We start from the raw sequence: 18,856 nt of genomic DNA, 5'->3' as shown, positions 1-18,856 counted from the left end.
TAGAGGACCTAGAGGGAAGAGCATGCCAGAGGGTCAGGCCAGCGGGGCAGAGGAAGGGTTCTCGGGGTTCTGGATACATTGAGTCCAGTGTTTCTGCAGCCTGTGAAAGGGGGCCAAGGTGGAATGTGGGACACGATTAGGACAGGAGCCTGGCACAGGTCTCAAATGCCAGGTTAAGGTGTTGGAACCGACTGGTTAGATGCTTGGCCTCTAAATTGTGGGCTGAATGAACAGCTGAGCAGGTCCTGCGGAGGGAGGGGCTGGGGGGTGGTCCATGCTGGGCAGCCTGTGGTTCACCCACGTGTGCACATTCACACACACACACACACACACACACACACACACGGCAGCACCTCAGCCAACCCCAAGGGCCTCTGCCACCCCCCTTGTTCTCTAGATCAAGTGCAGATTTCAGAAGAAGATCCGTACGAGAAACGGATGGGAAGCTTCCCAAATAACAAGAATTTGGTAGGAATCGGAATAGAAGCTCAGTGGCCAAAAGTTCAGCTGGTTTTCTCCCCATCCGGTCACCTTCCAAAGGAGGAACTCATGGCCAGAAGACTCTGAACACGAGTTCAGAGAGGACAGGGGAACCTTGTAGTGGGTGTGGGATTCAAACCAGATGCCCTGACTCGAGAGCCCACATGTTTGCAGCACCTGAGCTGGGATCTTCTTGGTGGGGAAGAGCTGTGTGGCCCTGTCACCAGAGGCCTGCGTCTGTGCCGCCATTCCAGCTGTGTCTGCCCCTCTCTGTTGATGGCTGGGGACTGGGTGGTAAGTGGTAAAGCCTTGGAGGGCAGAGGCTCGCCCGACAGCTGGAAAGAGGACATGAGGAAAGATGGGGGAAAGAGAACACAGGAAGATGAGGGCCAACTAAGGGGCAGACCCCGGCTCCGAGTGTTCTTGACCAAGGTCAAGGCAAAGGGTTACTGGGGTCCTCTCTCACCTCCCTTCCAGACATGGGTGGGACGGGGATGTTATTAAGTAGGAACACTTTCAGGCTGATCAAGAATACTCTCTGAACTCCAGGTAACTCGTGTCAAACACAGTGAATAATAATAGTATTGCCATCAAGGTTGTAAGAATTAAATGCAATAGTGTATATAAATGCTGGCATATAAGAGCCTGGTAATTCTTATTGAGCATTTATATTTTGCTAAGATCTGTCTTAAGCTTTATGAAAGGGAACTGGCTTGGAATTCCCTGGCAGTCCAGTGGTTAGGACTCCATGCTTTCGCTGCCGAGTACCCGGGTTTGATCCCTAGTTGGGAACTAAGATCCTACAAGTTGCACGCAGCCCGGCCAAAAAAAGGGGGGGACGGGGAGGGTGGCACATAGGATTAGAGCAGCACACACACATAGGTGACCTTGACCCTGGACATAGTTGAGGGAAAATCAGCCTCCCACCACAGTGAGGGCCCACAATTTCTGTTCCTACACCTGCCTTACTCCCTCTCCCTTGACAACCCCCTCCCATGTCCTGGCCTTGTGTTACTAATGGGACACCTTCAGGTCTCCAGCTGGCTGTGGTCATGAATGAATTATTCACCCTTTGCCCAGAGTTACTGTTTCACATCTAATTCATTCCAGCTTGGCTGTCTGGTTTCAGGCGGCCCTGCTTGTTTAACACCTAATTAATCTGCACGCTAAGGAGACCCTCTCCTAATTGCAGGAAAGCTGTCATCCAAGTTAGGGGAATGTAAAAGAGGAATTACTCTAATGCGGTTCAATTCACTAATTGTTTTCTGGATTCCCTTGAGACCAAGTAATGAAGTGTAACAATAAATTCTAGAGTCACCCAGAGCACAGAATCCTTCAGCAAGCCTCCCTCCACCTCCTGCCCCCTGCTAGCTGCAGCCCATACTTTTTCCCCCTCCTCCAAGAAAAGCTGTCTGTAGCATTAACCGTCTCACAGCTTCATTTCCTTTTGGGGCGTTGTTTCAAACAGCAGGGGGTTACTGCTTAGAGACTATGCAACCATTTACAAGGTGTCCCTCACTCAGGCCTGCCCCTCCCTCAAGTTCAGTGTGGGCAGCTTCCTTACAAATAGGTATATAAACTACAAGCCCCTTGAGGGCAAGACTGTGTCTGACCAACCTCTGTGCCTCCTGTCCCTGAGATAAAGGCAACAGAGAGTGCTCTATAAGTGAATTGTCTAAGGTTATAAACATCCACATTGTATCAGTCAGGATAGGCAAGGTTATGCTGCCGTAACAAACATCCCCCAAATCTTTGCGGTGTAATACAGCAAAGGTTCATTTCTCACTCATGTCACCTGTCCACTGTGGGTGGGCAGGGGGCTCTGATCTTTGTAGTCACTCAGAGATCCAGGCCATGGAGACTCCCTCAGTAGGAGACAGAGATTGTGGTGAGTTACACACTGGCTCTTAAAAGGCTTTCACCCAGAAGTTACACATCACTTTCACTCATGTTTCATTGGCCAGAGCAAGGCACATGGACATTTCTAACATCCAGGAAAGGCCAGTGAATGTATTCCCACCATGTACTCCAGCCAGAAGACCTTACTTGGATCCTGGCCTCTGTAATTAATTCTCAGTTGAAGCCTCAGTTTCTTTATCTACAAGATAGGGACTTTCCTCTCTTCCCCTATCTTGCCTCACAGCTTGCCGGATAGAAGTACACCTTGATGGAAAGCCAAAGTGGGGCAAGCCCTGAGGATGCTTGAATGAGAGCCCCAGCGACTGATGGTACCCAGGAGCCCAGGAGCTCGGCCAAGGGGTGTGCACACAGACAGAAGCAGGAATGATCCCCAGCATGGTACCCACCAGAGGACCAGAGCTGAGGCCAGTACAGGGCTGGGTCCAGTCTGGTAGGGAGCAGGCTCCAGGCAGACAAAGCTCTGAGCTGTGTTGATAGTGATTGGTTCCAGACTGTGCCAAGGCCCAGAGAATCAGGGGAGATGACCTGGTGAAAATGCCTTGAAAACGTAAGGATGCCCACAAATGACTGCCATGGCAATAGTCGTGGCAATGGCTGCCACTTATGAAGGCCCAGCTCTCTGCCTGGTTCTTCCTCATGGATTTAGGTACACTCCTGTTAACCCTCACAACAACCGCAGAAGACAAGTAATCCTGCCCCCGTTTTTCAGATGAGAACAGGGAGCTTTAGAGAAAGGTGGAGTAGCTTGCCCTAAAACCAAGATTTTTGATACCTTTCTCTGACTCTGTAGCTCCTATTTCTATTGTTATTTTGAGCCCTTTCTGGCTGGATGTTTTCACTCAAAGCAGTATCTCAGATCAGACTTTCCCAGCAGAGAACTAGTCAAAATCAAATTCACTCCATTAACTCATATTCATGAAGCACCTACTGTGTGTCCAGCAACATGCTGGGCTTTGGGGAGATGACAGCAAACTAGCCAGTACAGCCCCTGTCCTCATGGAGCTGACAGTCCAGTCTGTTAAATAATCCTCCCTGAGACATGAGTTGGGGTCTTGCAGAATGGCTGTGGGGATCGGCAGTGATGAATGCCAATCATCTGAAAAGCACTTGGCACATAGTAGGTGCTCAGCAAAGGGAGCTCTTACTTTTCTCCCGTACCAAGTTCTAGGGCAGCCGACTGGTTGGGGCTGACATCCTTAATGTGAGCATCCTGCCCTTAGGTGGAGACATCTGTCTCCACCACTTAAACTCTGTAAGTACTTGGCTTAGAAATAGGAGTCACATAGAAGGAGTCACGAGAAGCCAGTCCCCCCACCCCAGGACGCAGTCAGATGCTCGGCAAGTTTCCAGGCCTGCTCTGCTCCTCCCACAGTCCAGGCAGGTGGTTTGGGTTTGCAGGGGCACCTCGGGGGCTGGATCTTGTTCTACCCGCGTGTGTGTGCATGTGTGCGTGTGTGCGTGCATCATCCCAGAGATCAGCCAGGCATCTGCCAAGCTTTCTCCACCAGTTAATCGGATTCTCAAAGCAGTCTTGCCACATATTCAGATGTGCCCAGGCTGGGTGGGAAGGACTGACCCCCAGTGGGAATCCCTTGCCTTCTGGATGAGTATTTGAATGCTTTGTGTGGCTAAGCAATCTTCTACATGCAGAAATAGACCTAGATTCAACTGGGATTTACTGAAACGCCTACTACCTGCTTCCGTGACTGATCCTGTCCCATCATCATCCTCTCAACGGCTAACAATTGTTGGGCACTTACTACATACCAGGCACAGCTAAACACTTCACATGCCTTATTTCACTTAATCCTCCCAATAATCCTATGAGGTTTTAATTATCCCCATTTTACAGATGAGGAAACTGAGGCTTACGGAGGGGAAGTAATTAGCCCATGGTTACGGGACTAGTAATGATGAAGCTGGAACTTGGATCCACAGTGGCTGGGCCATGCTCTTTTTCATGACACGTTCTCTAACTTTTACAGCAACCCAAGGTCAGGGTAATTGTCTCCATTTTACAGCTCAGCTCAGTGTGAAGCAAAGCAGTGTGGGTCCATTAGGATTTCTTGGTTGCAAGTCCTGAGACTTCCATCAACTGTCCTTCCTCAGCCACACCCAGAGCTCCTCTCTGCCCAAGAAGGAAAACGGGAGGTTCAGGATGACTCCTGTCTGCTTAGGTCCAGGCATCCCGTGCCTTTACCCCTGTTCTCACTGTCCACAGTACTCTCCCCTCCCCCCGACCCCAGGCATGGAGCCAGTTCAGCCAAATCCTTCAAGATGTGGCTCGCACGTTCCCTTCTCCATACTCCATGTGGAAGGAACACTCAGATTTGGGAGCATTTAGGAAAGAAAAGTAGTTTCTTGCAAAAATATGTAAACTATTGATAGTTAGACTTCGGAAGGTCTGGCTTGCCGAATTACACACACACACACACACACACACACACCAGGGTCTCACACACACACCAGGTTCTTAAAGGGAAATATACACACCCACGATCACCAGCGTTACCGAGTTTTCATCAGTTTCTTCTTGATGGAAAACTGGCCATTTCCTCCAGAGGTTATCCTTTCTCATGAAGCCACGGGGACGCAGCATCTTCAGACATCAGCGTTCCAAACACTGGGGACAGGATTCTCATTAGGGTGTCAGCAGCTTATGGGAAATACTTCATCTTGGGAACTTGCACGAGACAAGATACCCCTGTTATCCTTGCTTTATCTCAGAGGGTCAGGTGTAGGTTGCATTTTTGTTTTGGTGTCGGTCCCCACATGTGGGATGTCTGTGCTCTGATGGTGACGGTTTTATTAACTCTGATCCTTGCAACATCCTTATGGGGCAGGCATTTGAGTCACCACGTTTTATAGAGCTGCAGACAAGGACACTGAGACGCAGAGAGTTAGAAGGGATTTGCCCAAAGTCAGACCTGGGAGGTAGCAGGGCTGGGTGGTGGCAGAGCTGGGATTCGCACCCAGCACCTGGCCCCTAAGTCTGAGTCACTCTACTTTGTCGAGCCACCTCCCTGCGCCCTCCCTCCCCCATACTCAGCTGTCTGTCTCAGCACCGCTCACTCACGGCTGTGAGTCAGGCACTGTCTGTTGTGCTCACCTCTGTATCACCAACTCCGGGCCCAGGACCTTGGCACGTACGAGGTACCCGGTACATGTCTGTAGTCGATTCATGAATGAGGGATGTGAACCCCATGAAGCTTGCTGTGAGTACTGCCTGCAGAGAATGATGCTGAGGCTTTTGGGTGGTGAAAGGTTTGAGCTGCCTCAGCACAGTGGACCCCACCAACCCCGAGACCCCAGCCGGCTGGTCGGCCCATCGCCCAAGCCTCCTAGTGACCCAGGGCCACTCCACTCCCCAACTTCCCGGCAGGCGTGATCAGCCAGCACGTGCACTGCCCGTGCAGGGATGCTGCTCACTCAAAACCAAGACAAAACCTGCACCTGCCAAACACTGATGGCTTTGAGCAGGAAGTGAACGTAGCCAGAGTTCCCAGAGACAAACAATCCACTTCCAACAATGGTCCATCTGCTGGCCGACAGGATGAATTTGCTTTGGGGGTGACTGGTCCTCTGACCAAGGGTATTTCTGGCCCCAGCAGGTGGGAGGGTGGGGGGCCAGTCCCTGATGCCAAGAAGTGCCACCATCCAAGTACTCACTGAGAGACTCTGAGCTCCAGATCAGCAGATTGTTCATTTTTCTATGTTATTTACTTTCAAAGTTTTCGAAAATTGAATAGTTGGAAAGAGAGCTCAATTCAGACTGACTTATAGTAACTGAGCCAGGAAATGGCCCCATGAACCGAGAAATCAGTTCTGCTTCAACAGTTTAGGCATTGATTCTCCTCTTCATCCCCAAAAGATGTGAAGGGAATTAATGAGTGTTATCACCTATCGTCTCTGGCCGGTGGCCCTGTCCATGCAGTTGGTGAGGCATCACGAGATAAGCCAGCTCGCCTGTCCGTGTTTTCACTCAGCTAATAAAAGCCTGCAGAGTCTGCCTTGCTCTGGGCACCAGAGCCCATTCATTGCGTCAGTCCTCGCTCCCCCGTCCCTCCTCCAGCTGTAAGCCAGCTCCATTCTATTACTTCTCCTTGTGTCTTCAAGATGCAAGGGACCGTGACCTGAGTTCAAATTCAGCCCCTGCTAGTTACTGTCTAGGTGCCCTTAGGCAAGTCACTCCACCTCTGAGCTTCAGGCTGATGCGTAAAATGGGACACTGAAGCTTGCTCTTGGGAATCTTGGGCTTGCTCTGGACTTAACAACTACTGTTTATTGAACATACTGTGTACCAGGCACTCTGCTAAGTGCTTTGCATATTTTCTCTCCTTTAACAAACAGACAACCCGAAGATGTAGGTATGGATATTTCTTTTGCCAATGAAGAGGTTGAGGGCAGGGACTGCGTCCATTTCCTTCTCCCCGGTGTCACCAGCACCTGGCATGGGACGTGGCACAGAGAAGAGGTACAATAAGGTACATATGGAGGGCCCGGAACCCATCTTTAGCCAGTCTGACAGCATAGCTGGTCTTTCAGTGTGTTAGATGTGACCACACAGTGCTTGGTGTGTGGCCAACCCTCAGTAAATTAGAGTTCCTTTCTCCCTCTCTCCGTGGGTTTATCCAGATGGATTTTCCAGGTCTGTGGCTCTCACTGCCTCAGAGCTTGCTAAAAGACAGTAACATCTTCAGTCTGGAAACTCCCAGAAAAGAATGGAGCAAAACATGGGATTCATTTGCTTTTTTTTTTTTTTTTTTTTTGGCCACACTGTACAGCTTGCAGGATCTTAGCTCCCTGACCAAGAATCAAACCCAGGCCCCCAGCAGTGAGATCACTGAGTCCTAACCACTGAGCCACAAGGGAACTCCCTTATTTGCTGCTTTAATCTAAACTAATGGGTCTTTCCAACAGGCCTGCAGCTGCAGACTATGCCAACACCCTTTGAAAAGTATTTGCGTTCTCTTGGCAACGCAGACACCCTTGACCTTAGCAGTCACACCTGCTGAAATGCATTTGCTCGCACATGGAACGTGGGTCGTCTCAGCTGCGTGAAGGCAGGAATTCGGGAGCTTGCTCTGGCCTCACTCAGGGGCCCGGCCTCGCTGCCTCACCGTAAACCCTCAGGGCTCAGCCCCGGTGACCCACGTCACCCTCCTCCCGCAGGCTGGCTGTCGATCCCCGTGCCTACTAGATAAATCCACTCAGCTTCCAGGGGCCCCAGGTTTGAGCTGAAAGAGCCTCCAGAAATGGCTTTGCTCAACACCTTCATCCTACAGGCAAGGAGAAAGAGACCGGCAGAGCACGTGGTCTGAAGGCAGTGATAACTGGTGTTCGTGTTGGGAATTTGATGTTGTTGTGATTGGAAGAACCGAGAAAGGCCCATGTCCTAGCCCTGGAAATGACTCCCTTCTCTCCATAGTACTCCCGAGAGAGGAGCACAAAGACTGTAGTTAAATGTGGCCGGGGTACCTACCCCTGACCGTCACCTCAGTGGGCACCAGAAACCCCCAAGGAAGAGCTTGGCTGAAGCTGTGCTGAGCCACACCACAGGCTTAGCCTCCCAAAAGCTCCACCTCTGATCTGGGGACCTACCTTGTCCTGGCCGGTGGCATGGAGGAAGGGAATCAAAGGAGAGAGGGAGACAAAGAGGGCGCCATCCCCACCGTACGGGATGGAGATGGGGCCACCGAGAGAAAATGTGGTGCTGGTCCTGCCTCGAGGGACTCGGCTTAGGGAAGGAGCAGAGCTGCAGTCTGACTTCCCGATGTACAGCCACCTGCCCACAAGTACATCAATCAGCGTCCTTACCCTTGGCCAGTCAGACGAGCACCCCCTCTTCCCTTGGGGGTGGTAGTGGGAGGCCTGGGAAGAAGGTGGGCAGAGATGTGCTGGTATAAAAGGAGAGGCTGTGAATTCCACTGCTTCTGCAGCTGAGTCCAGACAGAACCCAGGTCCCTCACTCCAAGGCCAGAGCCTGTGCCCTCCGTCTGGCTACCTCAGGACCATCAGCATCCCCTGGACTGTTGTATAAAGCTCCCTAGGGGTTCATTATGCCAGGACCAGTCTCCCCAGTCTGCCTTTCCTACCACCTGTCTCACCATCTGTAGACAAGCTTCCTACTCCTGATGCAAATGTATGTGGGGCGTGAGGAATGGGTTAACTCCTCATTAGGAAAGTCATAGAAGAGTCTGCTAATAATTACCCCAAAGGCCACAGTTCTCCACACCACAGGGTTAAGGTCATGGGCTCAGGTTCAGAAAGCCCTGGATTCAAATCCTGGCCCCACCATTTATGAGCTCTGTGATGTTGTGCAAATTGTATGTTTTTCAAGCCTTCCTCGTAGGAAAATAGATCTGATGACACCCACCCATCGAGATACTGTAAGGATAGACAAAACAGCACGTGGAAGGCCCCTAACACAGGGCCTGGCTCACAGTAAATGCTTGGTCATTGGCTAAGATCGTTGCACCACAGTGGTTTTGCAGTCTTACAAACATTAGAACATTGTAAAGGGCACTTAGCACTCAGTGTAATCACAGCTTGATAACCCAGAGGCACTTCAAGAACATCCCCTTGGGGTCAGTCAGTACCATGGGCCTCAGTTCATCCTTTTATCCCATGCACATCAGCAATTATGGGCTCCTAGACTCAGGGTTCCAACGGACATTTGGAATCATCTGATTCAGACCCCTACACATACAGGATCCCCTTGACATCATCCATCAGAGGTCTCTACTAGCATCTGCTTACTTGCTTCCAGTAACAGCAAGCTTACTGCTCTGCCCAGGGTGGTTAGGAACTTAGGAACAGATCGATTTAACCTGTGAGTCAGTGGTTTGTGGGCTGCGCGATACCAGGCCCTGGTCAGAGAGTCTGTTAAGGCTGCTCGTGTTCAGCTGTTTCCAGGGAGGCCACTGGCACTGCAGCAGAGCCCGAAAGGGCTTCAATGCCTGTGTGGCCAGCACGTCCTCAGATCTGCTGTAGGCTTTTCAGAAACACGATTTTATCCATTTTGGACCCAGAGCTGATCAGAGTCCCATTAAGCAAATTCACAAGAGACTGTTGAGAACTGAGTGCTGATTGATTTCAGCCCACGAATAATTGTCACTTTGAAGCAGATGGAGCAGATGTCCGTGCTCACTGTCCAAGCTCCTGGGGAAACTGATTATCTGCCAAAGCTTCTCTCCGCAGGAAGAGGGAAGGAATTCTTCTTTTCCTGGCCATGGTGAGCCCTGAGGACCATCCCATTCTCGTGGACAGATCCCCCCTCCAGTGACCATTCTCGGTTGCCTCCCCTCCTGGGCCTCCCCCTCGCTGAGAATTTTGCATAAACAGGTCCCTTGCACAAGTCCCGGTTGATAGTAACTGAAGATCCAGACCCTTTGCAGTGACGAAGCACCCTCTGGGGCTTTGAGGATTCCAGCAGGGGAAGAAAGCACCCCAAGTCTCCTTAATTTACATATTAATGAGCCATCTAAGTTCACAGCATTCTGTAATGGAAACTGTTGGGGTTTTTTTTCCTTGTATCTAAGATGTCTGTGACCGTCAAGCCTGCTTAGCCAATATCACCAGAACGGTTGTCTTTTAGAAGATTGCCAGGCCTGTTTTGCAGAACAGAAGATTAGAACATTCCTGCCTGTGGATGGTGTGTTCCCCACATTGTGTGTTTTAATGACAGGGTCTGAGTTTGGAGGCCCCCATCCCTGCCACCCCAGCACAGATGTCCCCATATGAACTCTGACCTTTCAGGTCTCTAGTAAGTTCTTTATTCTTTGTGTCTTCCATCTTTGCTTCACTCATTTACTCAGACATCCATTTATTTATTTATGCAAAGCCCATCTCCTGGATTTGCAGGACTTCTCAGGAACTATGGATAAATATAAAACATCAGGACCAAAAAGAATACAGACGTGAACAGGAGGCATGAGCCAGTTGGGAAACCCAAATGCAGCAGGGTGGACCCTGCAGCCAGGCCTGGACCTGAATCCCAGCTCTGCCACTTACTAGCTGAGCACATGTACCTAGTCCCTGTGCCTCAGTCTCCTCACCTGTGAAATGGGTCTAGTGATGCCTTCTTCGGAGCTTGATTGAAAAGATTAAGTGGGATAATTTACCTAAAGCAAAATGGCTGGCAAGTAGTAGGCATTCAGTAACCACTATCTTTGTCACTGTTACTGTCATTTATTACGTATTCTTTTGTTATTACCCAGTTGCTATAGCTGAGCTGTGACTTTAGCTACTCGCTTCCTAGCAATCAAAGCAAAAGCAGAAAGCATTGACTGCCTGTTTCTCACTTCCATGAGGGGACGTGGAGATGCCAGCTCCAAGGGTAACAAGACCGTCCACTTCAACCTGACTCACTCTGTCTAAGGGTTGCACCCTCTTCTTTTAGGAGCTAAGTGCCCCGGTTCCGGCTTAATTAGCCATCAGAGCCTCAAACAGCTCTGTCTTTGGCTCGCCAGAAAGGTCACAAACCAGGAACCATGAGGACGACGTCGTGGCTGGGAATGACCTTTCCAAGGTGCTGCCTAATTGTCAGGAGGGTGGTAGCGGGGTATCTGCAGAAACTCAGAAGGGAGATAATGATTTCGTCAGCTTTGAGCACCTGGGTACTTGGAAGAATGTTAATTAGGCGACAAGTCCCAAGTTGGATTCTCATTTGGGTAATTTCACATTTTGTAATTTAGTATTTGCTGAAGACTGAGGCTTCAGGGGACTGTGTTGAACCTGGCTCACAGCTTAGAGAACACAGGAGGTCATGGTTTTTATTCCTCCAGCTGCATTTCTCTGCAGAAGGCTGATGGAGAACAGCTGCTCATCTCCAAAATAAGAAGCCATTGTTCCAAGATAGGGAGGTGAGGGAAAGGGGCTGATGTTTATTGAGCACCTAGTGTGTGTTGGGTAAAAACAGAATCCATCTCAGTCTTCTTCCCAGTCACCTTGGGAGGTGTGGGCATTATCACACCTGGGTGCAGGTGTTACATTTTCCATTTTTACGGATGGGGAACCAGGTGCCCAGGGAGGTTATGTGACTTGTCCAGCCACTAATGAGCAAATCTGGGATTCTAACCCAGGTGCCTCTGACTCTAAACCACTTCCTGTTGACCCTTCTCTTTATGCTGCCTCTTATAAGCTTGCTGCCCTCAAATTGCCTATGATCTAGGTAAGAGAATGGATACCAGCCTTAAAACAGGTAGATAACAGTACCACAGGCTTCATTACAAGGGCCTAGATATTGAGCAGTTCAGAGGAGGGAGACTTTTCCTTCCAGGTGGCAGGGAAGGCTTCAGGGAGGAGGTGGCAGGCCTTGAGGAAGAGGCTGTGAGGGAGACAGGAGGCCTTAGAGCCGGGGACAGGCAACGGCAAAGATCCAGAGAGAGGAAGTGAACCGTCTGGGGAGGACAGGTGACCTGAGCCAAGCTTCCTGCTGGGAAGTTGGGAGAAGTAAGGTGGGAGAGATGGGCAGGGTCCAGAAATCTCGGGCTTGACCTGTCCAGCGGATGCAGGCTCTGACTTGAGTCTTTCGTATCAGCGCATTCTCTTGATATATTTATCCATCAATCAGCAGACATCTTCTGAGGACCTGTCAAGTGCCTGGACCTTTGCAGGGCACAGAGGGAACAGAGATCAACCAGACCCCCTCCCCATCTGCTGAGAGCTCGGGTGGGAAGGGACTCTCTCCTGAGCACGCTCCCCACCCCGTCCCCAGCCACCCTGCCTGCGGCTGCGCAAAGCCGCCCATCTCTTGGTCCAGGGGACCTCTCTTCTCTCTCATTCTGCTTCACGAGGCCAGGATCTCCAGCTCCCAGTTTGGCCCAGCCCTGGATACCCATAAGAGGGCTTGTTGAACTGCACTGAACGAAGCCAGTTGACTGAGTGCCCTTCCTGCCAGGTCCTTCCCATGAAGTGTCTCTTTGATGGTCATAACCAATCTGGGTAGTCCTAAGCTGGCCTGACTCCCACAGCAGGGCTCTGTCCACTGCCCCACGGGGACCCTGGACCTGTCCCTTTAATTGTACAGCTGGGTGTCTACCCAGCTTGTCCATACTGCACAGCTAGTAAAAGGCATGGTCAGGTCTGGAATCTTCTTCTCAGGGCTCCTTTCAGGGAACCGGGGGAGCGGCGGGCACTCTGGGGTATGGTCAGCCTACCCCTTGGCAGGTGGCCTTCCAGGAAGGTCCTGGAGGAGTGCCAGGCCCGGGAGACACCTGAAACATTTGTGGTTGCCACAGCACCACCTTGTGGTGACTCTCAGGGCATGCACGTCACAAGCCCAGCACGGAGTGGGTTTCCAGCAGAGCTGGCTGAGGAGGGTCTACTGGCGTGCTTCCATTGAGGGCTTATGCAGAACTGAGCAGCTGCTCCTGCTTTCTGAGAAATTTCCATATCACTCAGCTACATCATCCTTGTGTGCATTTATTGGACATCAAAGATACAAAGAGGGGGAGGAACTAATATTTACTGAGTACTTGCTGTGCAGGTGTTTCCAGACATCATCCCATGGAGCCCTCCCAACAGCCCTGCAAGTTAGCAATTCTTGGGCCGGTTTCCAGATGAAGAAACAGAGAGCTGTGGTTGGCCAGGCAGTGCAGGGCCCACCGGACCCCTGCTCACACGTTATCAGAGTAGAAAGTCTGCCCGCCTAAGCATGACGGGACTTTTCTGGCAGTAACTGCCCACAGTGTGCTGTTATTTCAGTGAATCTTTTTTCTCCCCAGAAGGAAATGATCTGAAAAAGAATTTCATATAAGAAAAAAAGGAAAGAAAAATCAGATCCCATTAGTGATGTCACGTTTTTTTAAATGATCAAAACTATACAAGATCAGGGTCCTGTGGCCCTTTTTTTTTTCCAAGATGGAAGGGACAACTTCCCTGGTGGCACAGTAGTTAAGAATCCACCTGCCAATGCAGGGGACATGGGTTCAAGCTCTGGTCCGGGAAGATCCCACATGCCACAGAGCAACTAAGCCCATGCGCCACAACTACTGAGCCTGCACTCTAGAGCCCATGAGCCACAACTACTGAGCCCATGTGCTGCAACTACTGAAGCCCGAGAGCCAGAGCCTATGCTCTACAACAAGAGAAGCCACTGCAGTGAGAAACCCGTGCACCACAACGAGGAATAGCACCTCTTGCCACAACTAGAGAAAGCCTGTGCACAGGAATGAAGAACCAACACAACCAAAATAATAGATGAAAGAAAGAAAGGAAGAAAGAAAGAAAGAATCCGACTGCCAATGCAGGAGACGTGGGTTTGATCCCTGGTCCAGAAAGATCCCACATGCCATGGAGCAACTAAACCCACATGTCACAACTACTGAAGCCTAAGCGCCTAGAGCCCGTGCTCCTGCAACGAGAAGCCACCACAATGAGAAGCCCACATGCTGCAACGAAGCCCACTCGCCACAACTAGAGAAAGCCCACATGCAGCAACAAAGACCCAACACAGTCAAAAAAAAAATTTTTTAAAAAAAGATGGAAGGGAACCCAGATGCGGTTGTTTTTGAGAATTCCCCACAGCACCCCAGAGGTCACTGGGGGGGCCCTGGCATGTGGCAGACCCATGTGGAGAAAGTCATTGGCAGAGAAGACGAAGGGCAATGACCAGGTTCATGATGTGTCTCCAGTTCCCCACCTGGGACCTGGACTCAGGATAAGGTGCCCCATGGACACGCACTCACGCTCACGGGGACATTCAAAGACTCAGGCTGTTGCCAGACCTGGGCCGCTTTGCGATCTGGGGTTTCACGGTTTGGCAGGGCTGTTCATGCAAGGAGATGGTGGAGTTTGTCCTAAAGACATTACTACCAGCAGCTTTATCAGTGATCTCTGCCCTGACTGTTCCTTACCAGCAATCACTGTGCCATCTGTTTCAGAAGCGGAATAAAGAGTCATAAAGCTTGGGAGGGGGTAAGAAGAAGCAACCTTGGGGAGTCTTAGTTTGTACCTGGATCCAGTCACATTAAGTAAATTACCCAGTTGAAACATGACCACCTTTTAAAATAGCTGCTGTTAGAAAGCGAACCTGACATCGTAGTGCAGAGAACATCAAAAGTTCGGTGGACTCAGACGTGCTAAACCAAAGCCAATGCTGTGGACACCAGGTGTTTTTGCTTTTGTTTTTTGGCTGTGTTGGGTCTGCGTTGCTCCACTCAGGCTTTCTCTAGTTGTGGCCAGCGGATGCTACTCTTCATTGTGGTGTGCAGGCTTCTCATTGCAGTGGCTTCTTTTGTTGCAGAGCACAGGCTTTAGGTGCGCCGGCTTCAGTAGTTGCAGCATGCAGGCTCAGTAGTTGTGGCGCACAGGCTTAGTTGCTCCGTGGCATGTGGGATCTTCCTGGACCAGGGATTGAACCCGTGTACCCTGCACTGGCAGACAGGTTCTTAACCACTGCACCACCAGGGAAGTCCCTGGACGCCAGGTTATAACCACTAGCAGAATGATAGTAACCACTGTGGATTCACAGTCGGGTTCCCAACCACAGACATTATCACACAGGTTCACAATTTGTGTTGTTTCTATTTAGCATGGGTGTTCCAATTTAATATTTTTATATCAACTCATAATCTTTACCTAAATACATTTTATAAGGAACCATGACCTCAACTGGAAACTGAGTATTGTTATACATGAAAAGAATCATTGAAAAATTAAACATTAAAAATAAAACAATGCTATGAAGGTCTAGCATGATATTGTTACCTGCCAAAGGCTCTGAGCCTGAGACCTCTCCTTTTTCTTTTAAAGGGGTTGATTAACAGGCAATGGAGAAATATTGGAGCTATGTTAGCAGTTTCTGGAGTGACAGTAGTGTGAACTAATTAGCCTGAAAATTCTCTCACTACAAATACTCCAGAAATGCTAGATAAACTATAGCAAATATCTCTAAATGCTTAGCTGAGCTCCCAAAAATGTAAAGGAACTCACCAGAGGTGAGGAACAAGGAGGGAGCAGAAAACCAGAATAATTAGCATGTTGCCCTGACTGGAGGGAGAAATATGTCTCCTTGGGGAATTCAGAGACACAGGGCCCTGCCTCATTTGGGTTTAGGGTTCGCATTTACACTACCTGCATGATCCAAGGGTTCCCCTAGTCAAAAAATTGACACCAGACTACTCTGGGGAAAAATAGGTCCTCAATGCAGACTATACAGATGCCCATATAAGAGCAGCTTTAAAGATGAGCTCCTATTTCAGACTTATAAAACACACAGGGGGATAAAAAAAACACCACGTGGGAAAGGTGGGAAAGTCACAAACAAACAAACATCAGGCTAGACCCTCAGTCTAATAGAACACTGAAGGAGTGCTCCCCTCAAAAAATAAGTACATTTACAATTATTAAAGATATAAATTAAAACATTGGAAAATAAGTGGAAAGAGGAAGACATTGAAAGAAAAGGATAGGGAGATTTTTAAATAAATGGAATTTTAAGAAATGAAAATACAGCCATTGAAATTAAAACCTTGGTATAGGGCTTCCCTGGTGGCTCCGTGATTAAGAATCCACCTTCCAGAGCAGGGGACACGGTTTCGAGCCCTGGTCCAGGAAGATCCCACATGCTGCAGAGCAACTAAGCCCGTGCACCACAATTACTGCACCTCTGCTCTAGAGCCTGTGAGTCACAACTGCTGAGCCCACACACTGCAACTACTGAAGCCCGAGTGCCTAGAGCCCATGCTCTGCAACAAGAGAAGCCACCTCAATAAGAAACCTGCACACCACAATGAAGAGTAGCCCCCCCATCTGCAACAACAGAAAGCCCGTGCGCAGCAACGAAGACCCAACACAGCCAATAAATAAAAATAAATAAGTAAAAATAAAATAAATCTTAAAAAAAAAACCACCTTGGTAGATGAATTAAACAACAGATTAGACAAACCTAAAGAGAGAAATAATGAATTGGAAGGTTGATTTGAAGAAATTACAATGCATCCTAGAGAGATAAAGAGATGGAAAATAGGAAAGAGAAGTTAATGTTCAACATTTGCCTAATATCAACTCCAAAAAGAAGAGAATAGGAGAGAGATACAGTTTATTGCCTGAGAATTTTCCAGACTTGATTCATGAGGTTCAAGGAACATGAGTCTTGAGAAGGATAAATATTTTACACCTACACACATCATAGTGAAATTGCAGAACTCCAAAGATAAAAAGAAATTACTTAAATGATTACTTTAAAATGATTTTGTAAACAATTACTTACAAAGAAGACTCAACTAGACTGATGAGATGTCTCAAAACAATAGAAGCCAGAAAAGAAAGCAAAAGAACTGTCGATCTAAAATTCTATATCCAGCTAAATTATCATTCAAGATGGAAGCCAAAGGATATTTTCAAAGACTGAGCAAATTTACCTCTAACAGACCATTGCTGCAATAACTACTCAAGGGTCTACTTCAAAAACACAGTGATGATTACTGTGATCATACAAAGAGAACATCTAGCACTGTTCCTGGAATCCAGGACCATGCTGGTAAACACTAGCTGCCTTTTTCATAATTGAATAAAAGCCTCCAGACCCTGCTCTACAGCTGTGACCTCTGGCCCTCTGGATCTGGTGTTTGTGCTTGATTTTGAATGTGATCAAGATCAGCACTTGAACATCCTACCTTGATCTTACCTAAAGGATTCTGCCTTGGCCTACTCATCTGGTTCTCTAGGTAGGTCCTGCCTTTGCTCATGGTCCCAAAACCACATCCCTGAAAACAGCCACTTGCCAACATCCTGGCTGGACCACCCCAGCACCCTGGCATCATTCCCACCCAGTGTTCTTCCCACTCCTTCTCCTTCTCACTAGGTGAGAATTCAAAGAGACATTCATCTAATACTGGTATCATCAGGGATTTTTAATCCCTTGCTTATTGCACGTGAGCTATCAGTACTTTGCAATACTTCAGATATATTGTGTATATCTGTGGTAGACTGATTGCAAAAAATGGCCCTACTTCTCCACCCCTCCCTGTATCCATATCCTTTTCAATATGACCCTGAAGCTCTTCCCATCAAGAAGTGGAATCAGTTTCTTCACCCCTTGAATCTAGGCTGGCCTTGTAACTTGCATTCACTAAAAAAAGAGCTAGAGAAAATGACATCATGTCAGTTTCAACCCTAGGCCTCAGAAGGCCTTGCACATAGATTCCACCCTCTTAGAACCTTGCCATTGTCTTAAGAACAAGTCAAGGCTAGCCTACTGGAGGATGGAAGACTGCATGGCACAAAGCCAAGTTATCTTAGCCAGCCCCCAGCCTACCTACCAGCTGGTCATAGACACATGAGTGAGCCCAGTGCGATCAGGCATGCCTGGATAATCTCAACAGAACTGCCTAGGTAGGATCATGAGAAATCACAAATGGTTACTTTGAGCCACTGAGTTTGGGGATGATTTGTTACACAGCAATAGCTAGCTGATAGAACTTATATGACATTTTACTTATGTGTATGCATATATATGATGAAACTGCTTGTTTTATACTGGCTCACAGCTTGCAGCTTAGCAGCAGCTGTATTTCCAAGTTATGTGGTCTTACTCAGTTTGACCTTTCTGATAGGGAATTGAGTTCGCGTGTTAGGGTGTGGGCTAATTACCATAACTCTCCATCCAAAACTAGAAATTGTGTCATGTTTCATGCAGACCCATTTTTCTTTTTCTTTGCATTATCTTTTCACCCCCTTGGTTTGGCAGGTGTTCCCGAGGTTACCAAAGCAAAAGGTCACGTGCCTTTGGCATGGTGCCCACATCAGGATATTAATCGTCTCGTGAAGCCTAGACTGCCTAGTGAGTCTCTTGAATCAACCGCATTGGAACTGTTCATCTTGGCAGGTTGTGTTCTTCTGTTTTTAATATACAATTTTAGAAGATGTCACAGTTGTCAAAGACCTATGTTTTGATTCAAGATTATATTTCATCGCAAAGGGAAACGTGGGACAGGAGAGTAGGAGAGAAAATGTAGGAATAACTGAATTCCACTCTGCCACTTACTGTGTGACCTTGGGCAAATTACTTAGTGTCTCTGAGGCAAGCTTTTTGCATCATAAAATGGGAGTAGCCCTGCTTAACTCCTAGGATCGTTATGAGAAGTAGATGAAATGATATATGTATAAAGCACTTAGCCTATCCCAAGGTAGGCTGTGATGGTGATGCTTATATGATGGTGATGGTGATGCAGATGAAGATAAAAGAATGAAGGAGATTAAGAAATAGAGTACCAGAACTTTGTTTGAAAACAAAACAAAACTTTGCAACAAGATCTCTCTCTCCAATTTCATTCCCAGCCCCTAAGAAGTTAGACCAACATTACTGCCCAAGATGTTAGAAGGACAAAACCAAGGCAGAAGAGTTTGTCACTAAGCTCAGGTAAACATCCTGACCCTTAAATTCCTAAACTCCCACTTAGCTGAAAACTATTTCTGGGCTGTCACTAGATACCAGCTGAAATGCAGAACA

The 18,856-nt window shown here is 48.5% G+C and overlaps 1 protein-coding gene across 4 annotated transcripts in view; it reads left to right on the top strand.

Moving 5' to 3' along the window:
* The window catches only part of TMCO4 (transmembrane and coiled-coil domains 4), a 102,232-nt gene that overhangs the window by 60,856 nt on the left and 22,520 nt on the right, over window positions 1–18,856 (top strand). The window contains exon 13 of one of the 4 annotated variants that reach the window (XR_009047911.1): window positions 6,751–6,884. The exons of 2 other annotated variants lie outside the window; for them this stretch is intronic. Coding sequence is in view for 1 of the 2 variants with exons in the window: in XM_057698176.1 (XP_057554159.1) it covers window positions 13,128–13,159 (32 nt within the window). In the remaining variant the exon portion in view is untranslated. Of the gene's footprint in view, window positions 1–6,750; window positions 6,885–13,127; window positions 14,628–18,856 lie in introns of those variants that run through there. One more of the 4 variants, XM_057698176.1, reaches the window with a different exon arrangement.

Source organism: Hippopotamus amphibius, chromosome 1 (genome assembly GCF_030028045.1).
Source record: "Hippopotamus amphibius kiboko isolate mHipAmp2 chromosome 1, mHipAmp2.hap2, whole genome shotgun sequence".
NCBI lineage: Eukaryota > Metazoa > Chordata > Mammalia > Artiodactyla > Hippopotamidae > Hippopotamus > Hippopotamus amphibius.
This window is presented reverse-complemented; position numbering and strand designations above follow the sequence as displayed.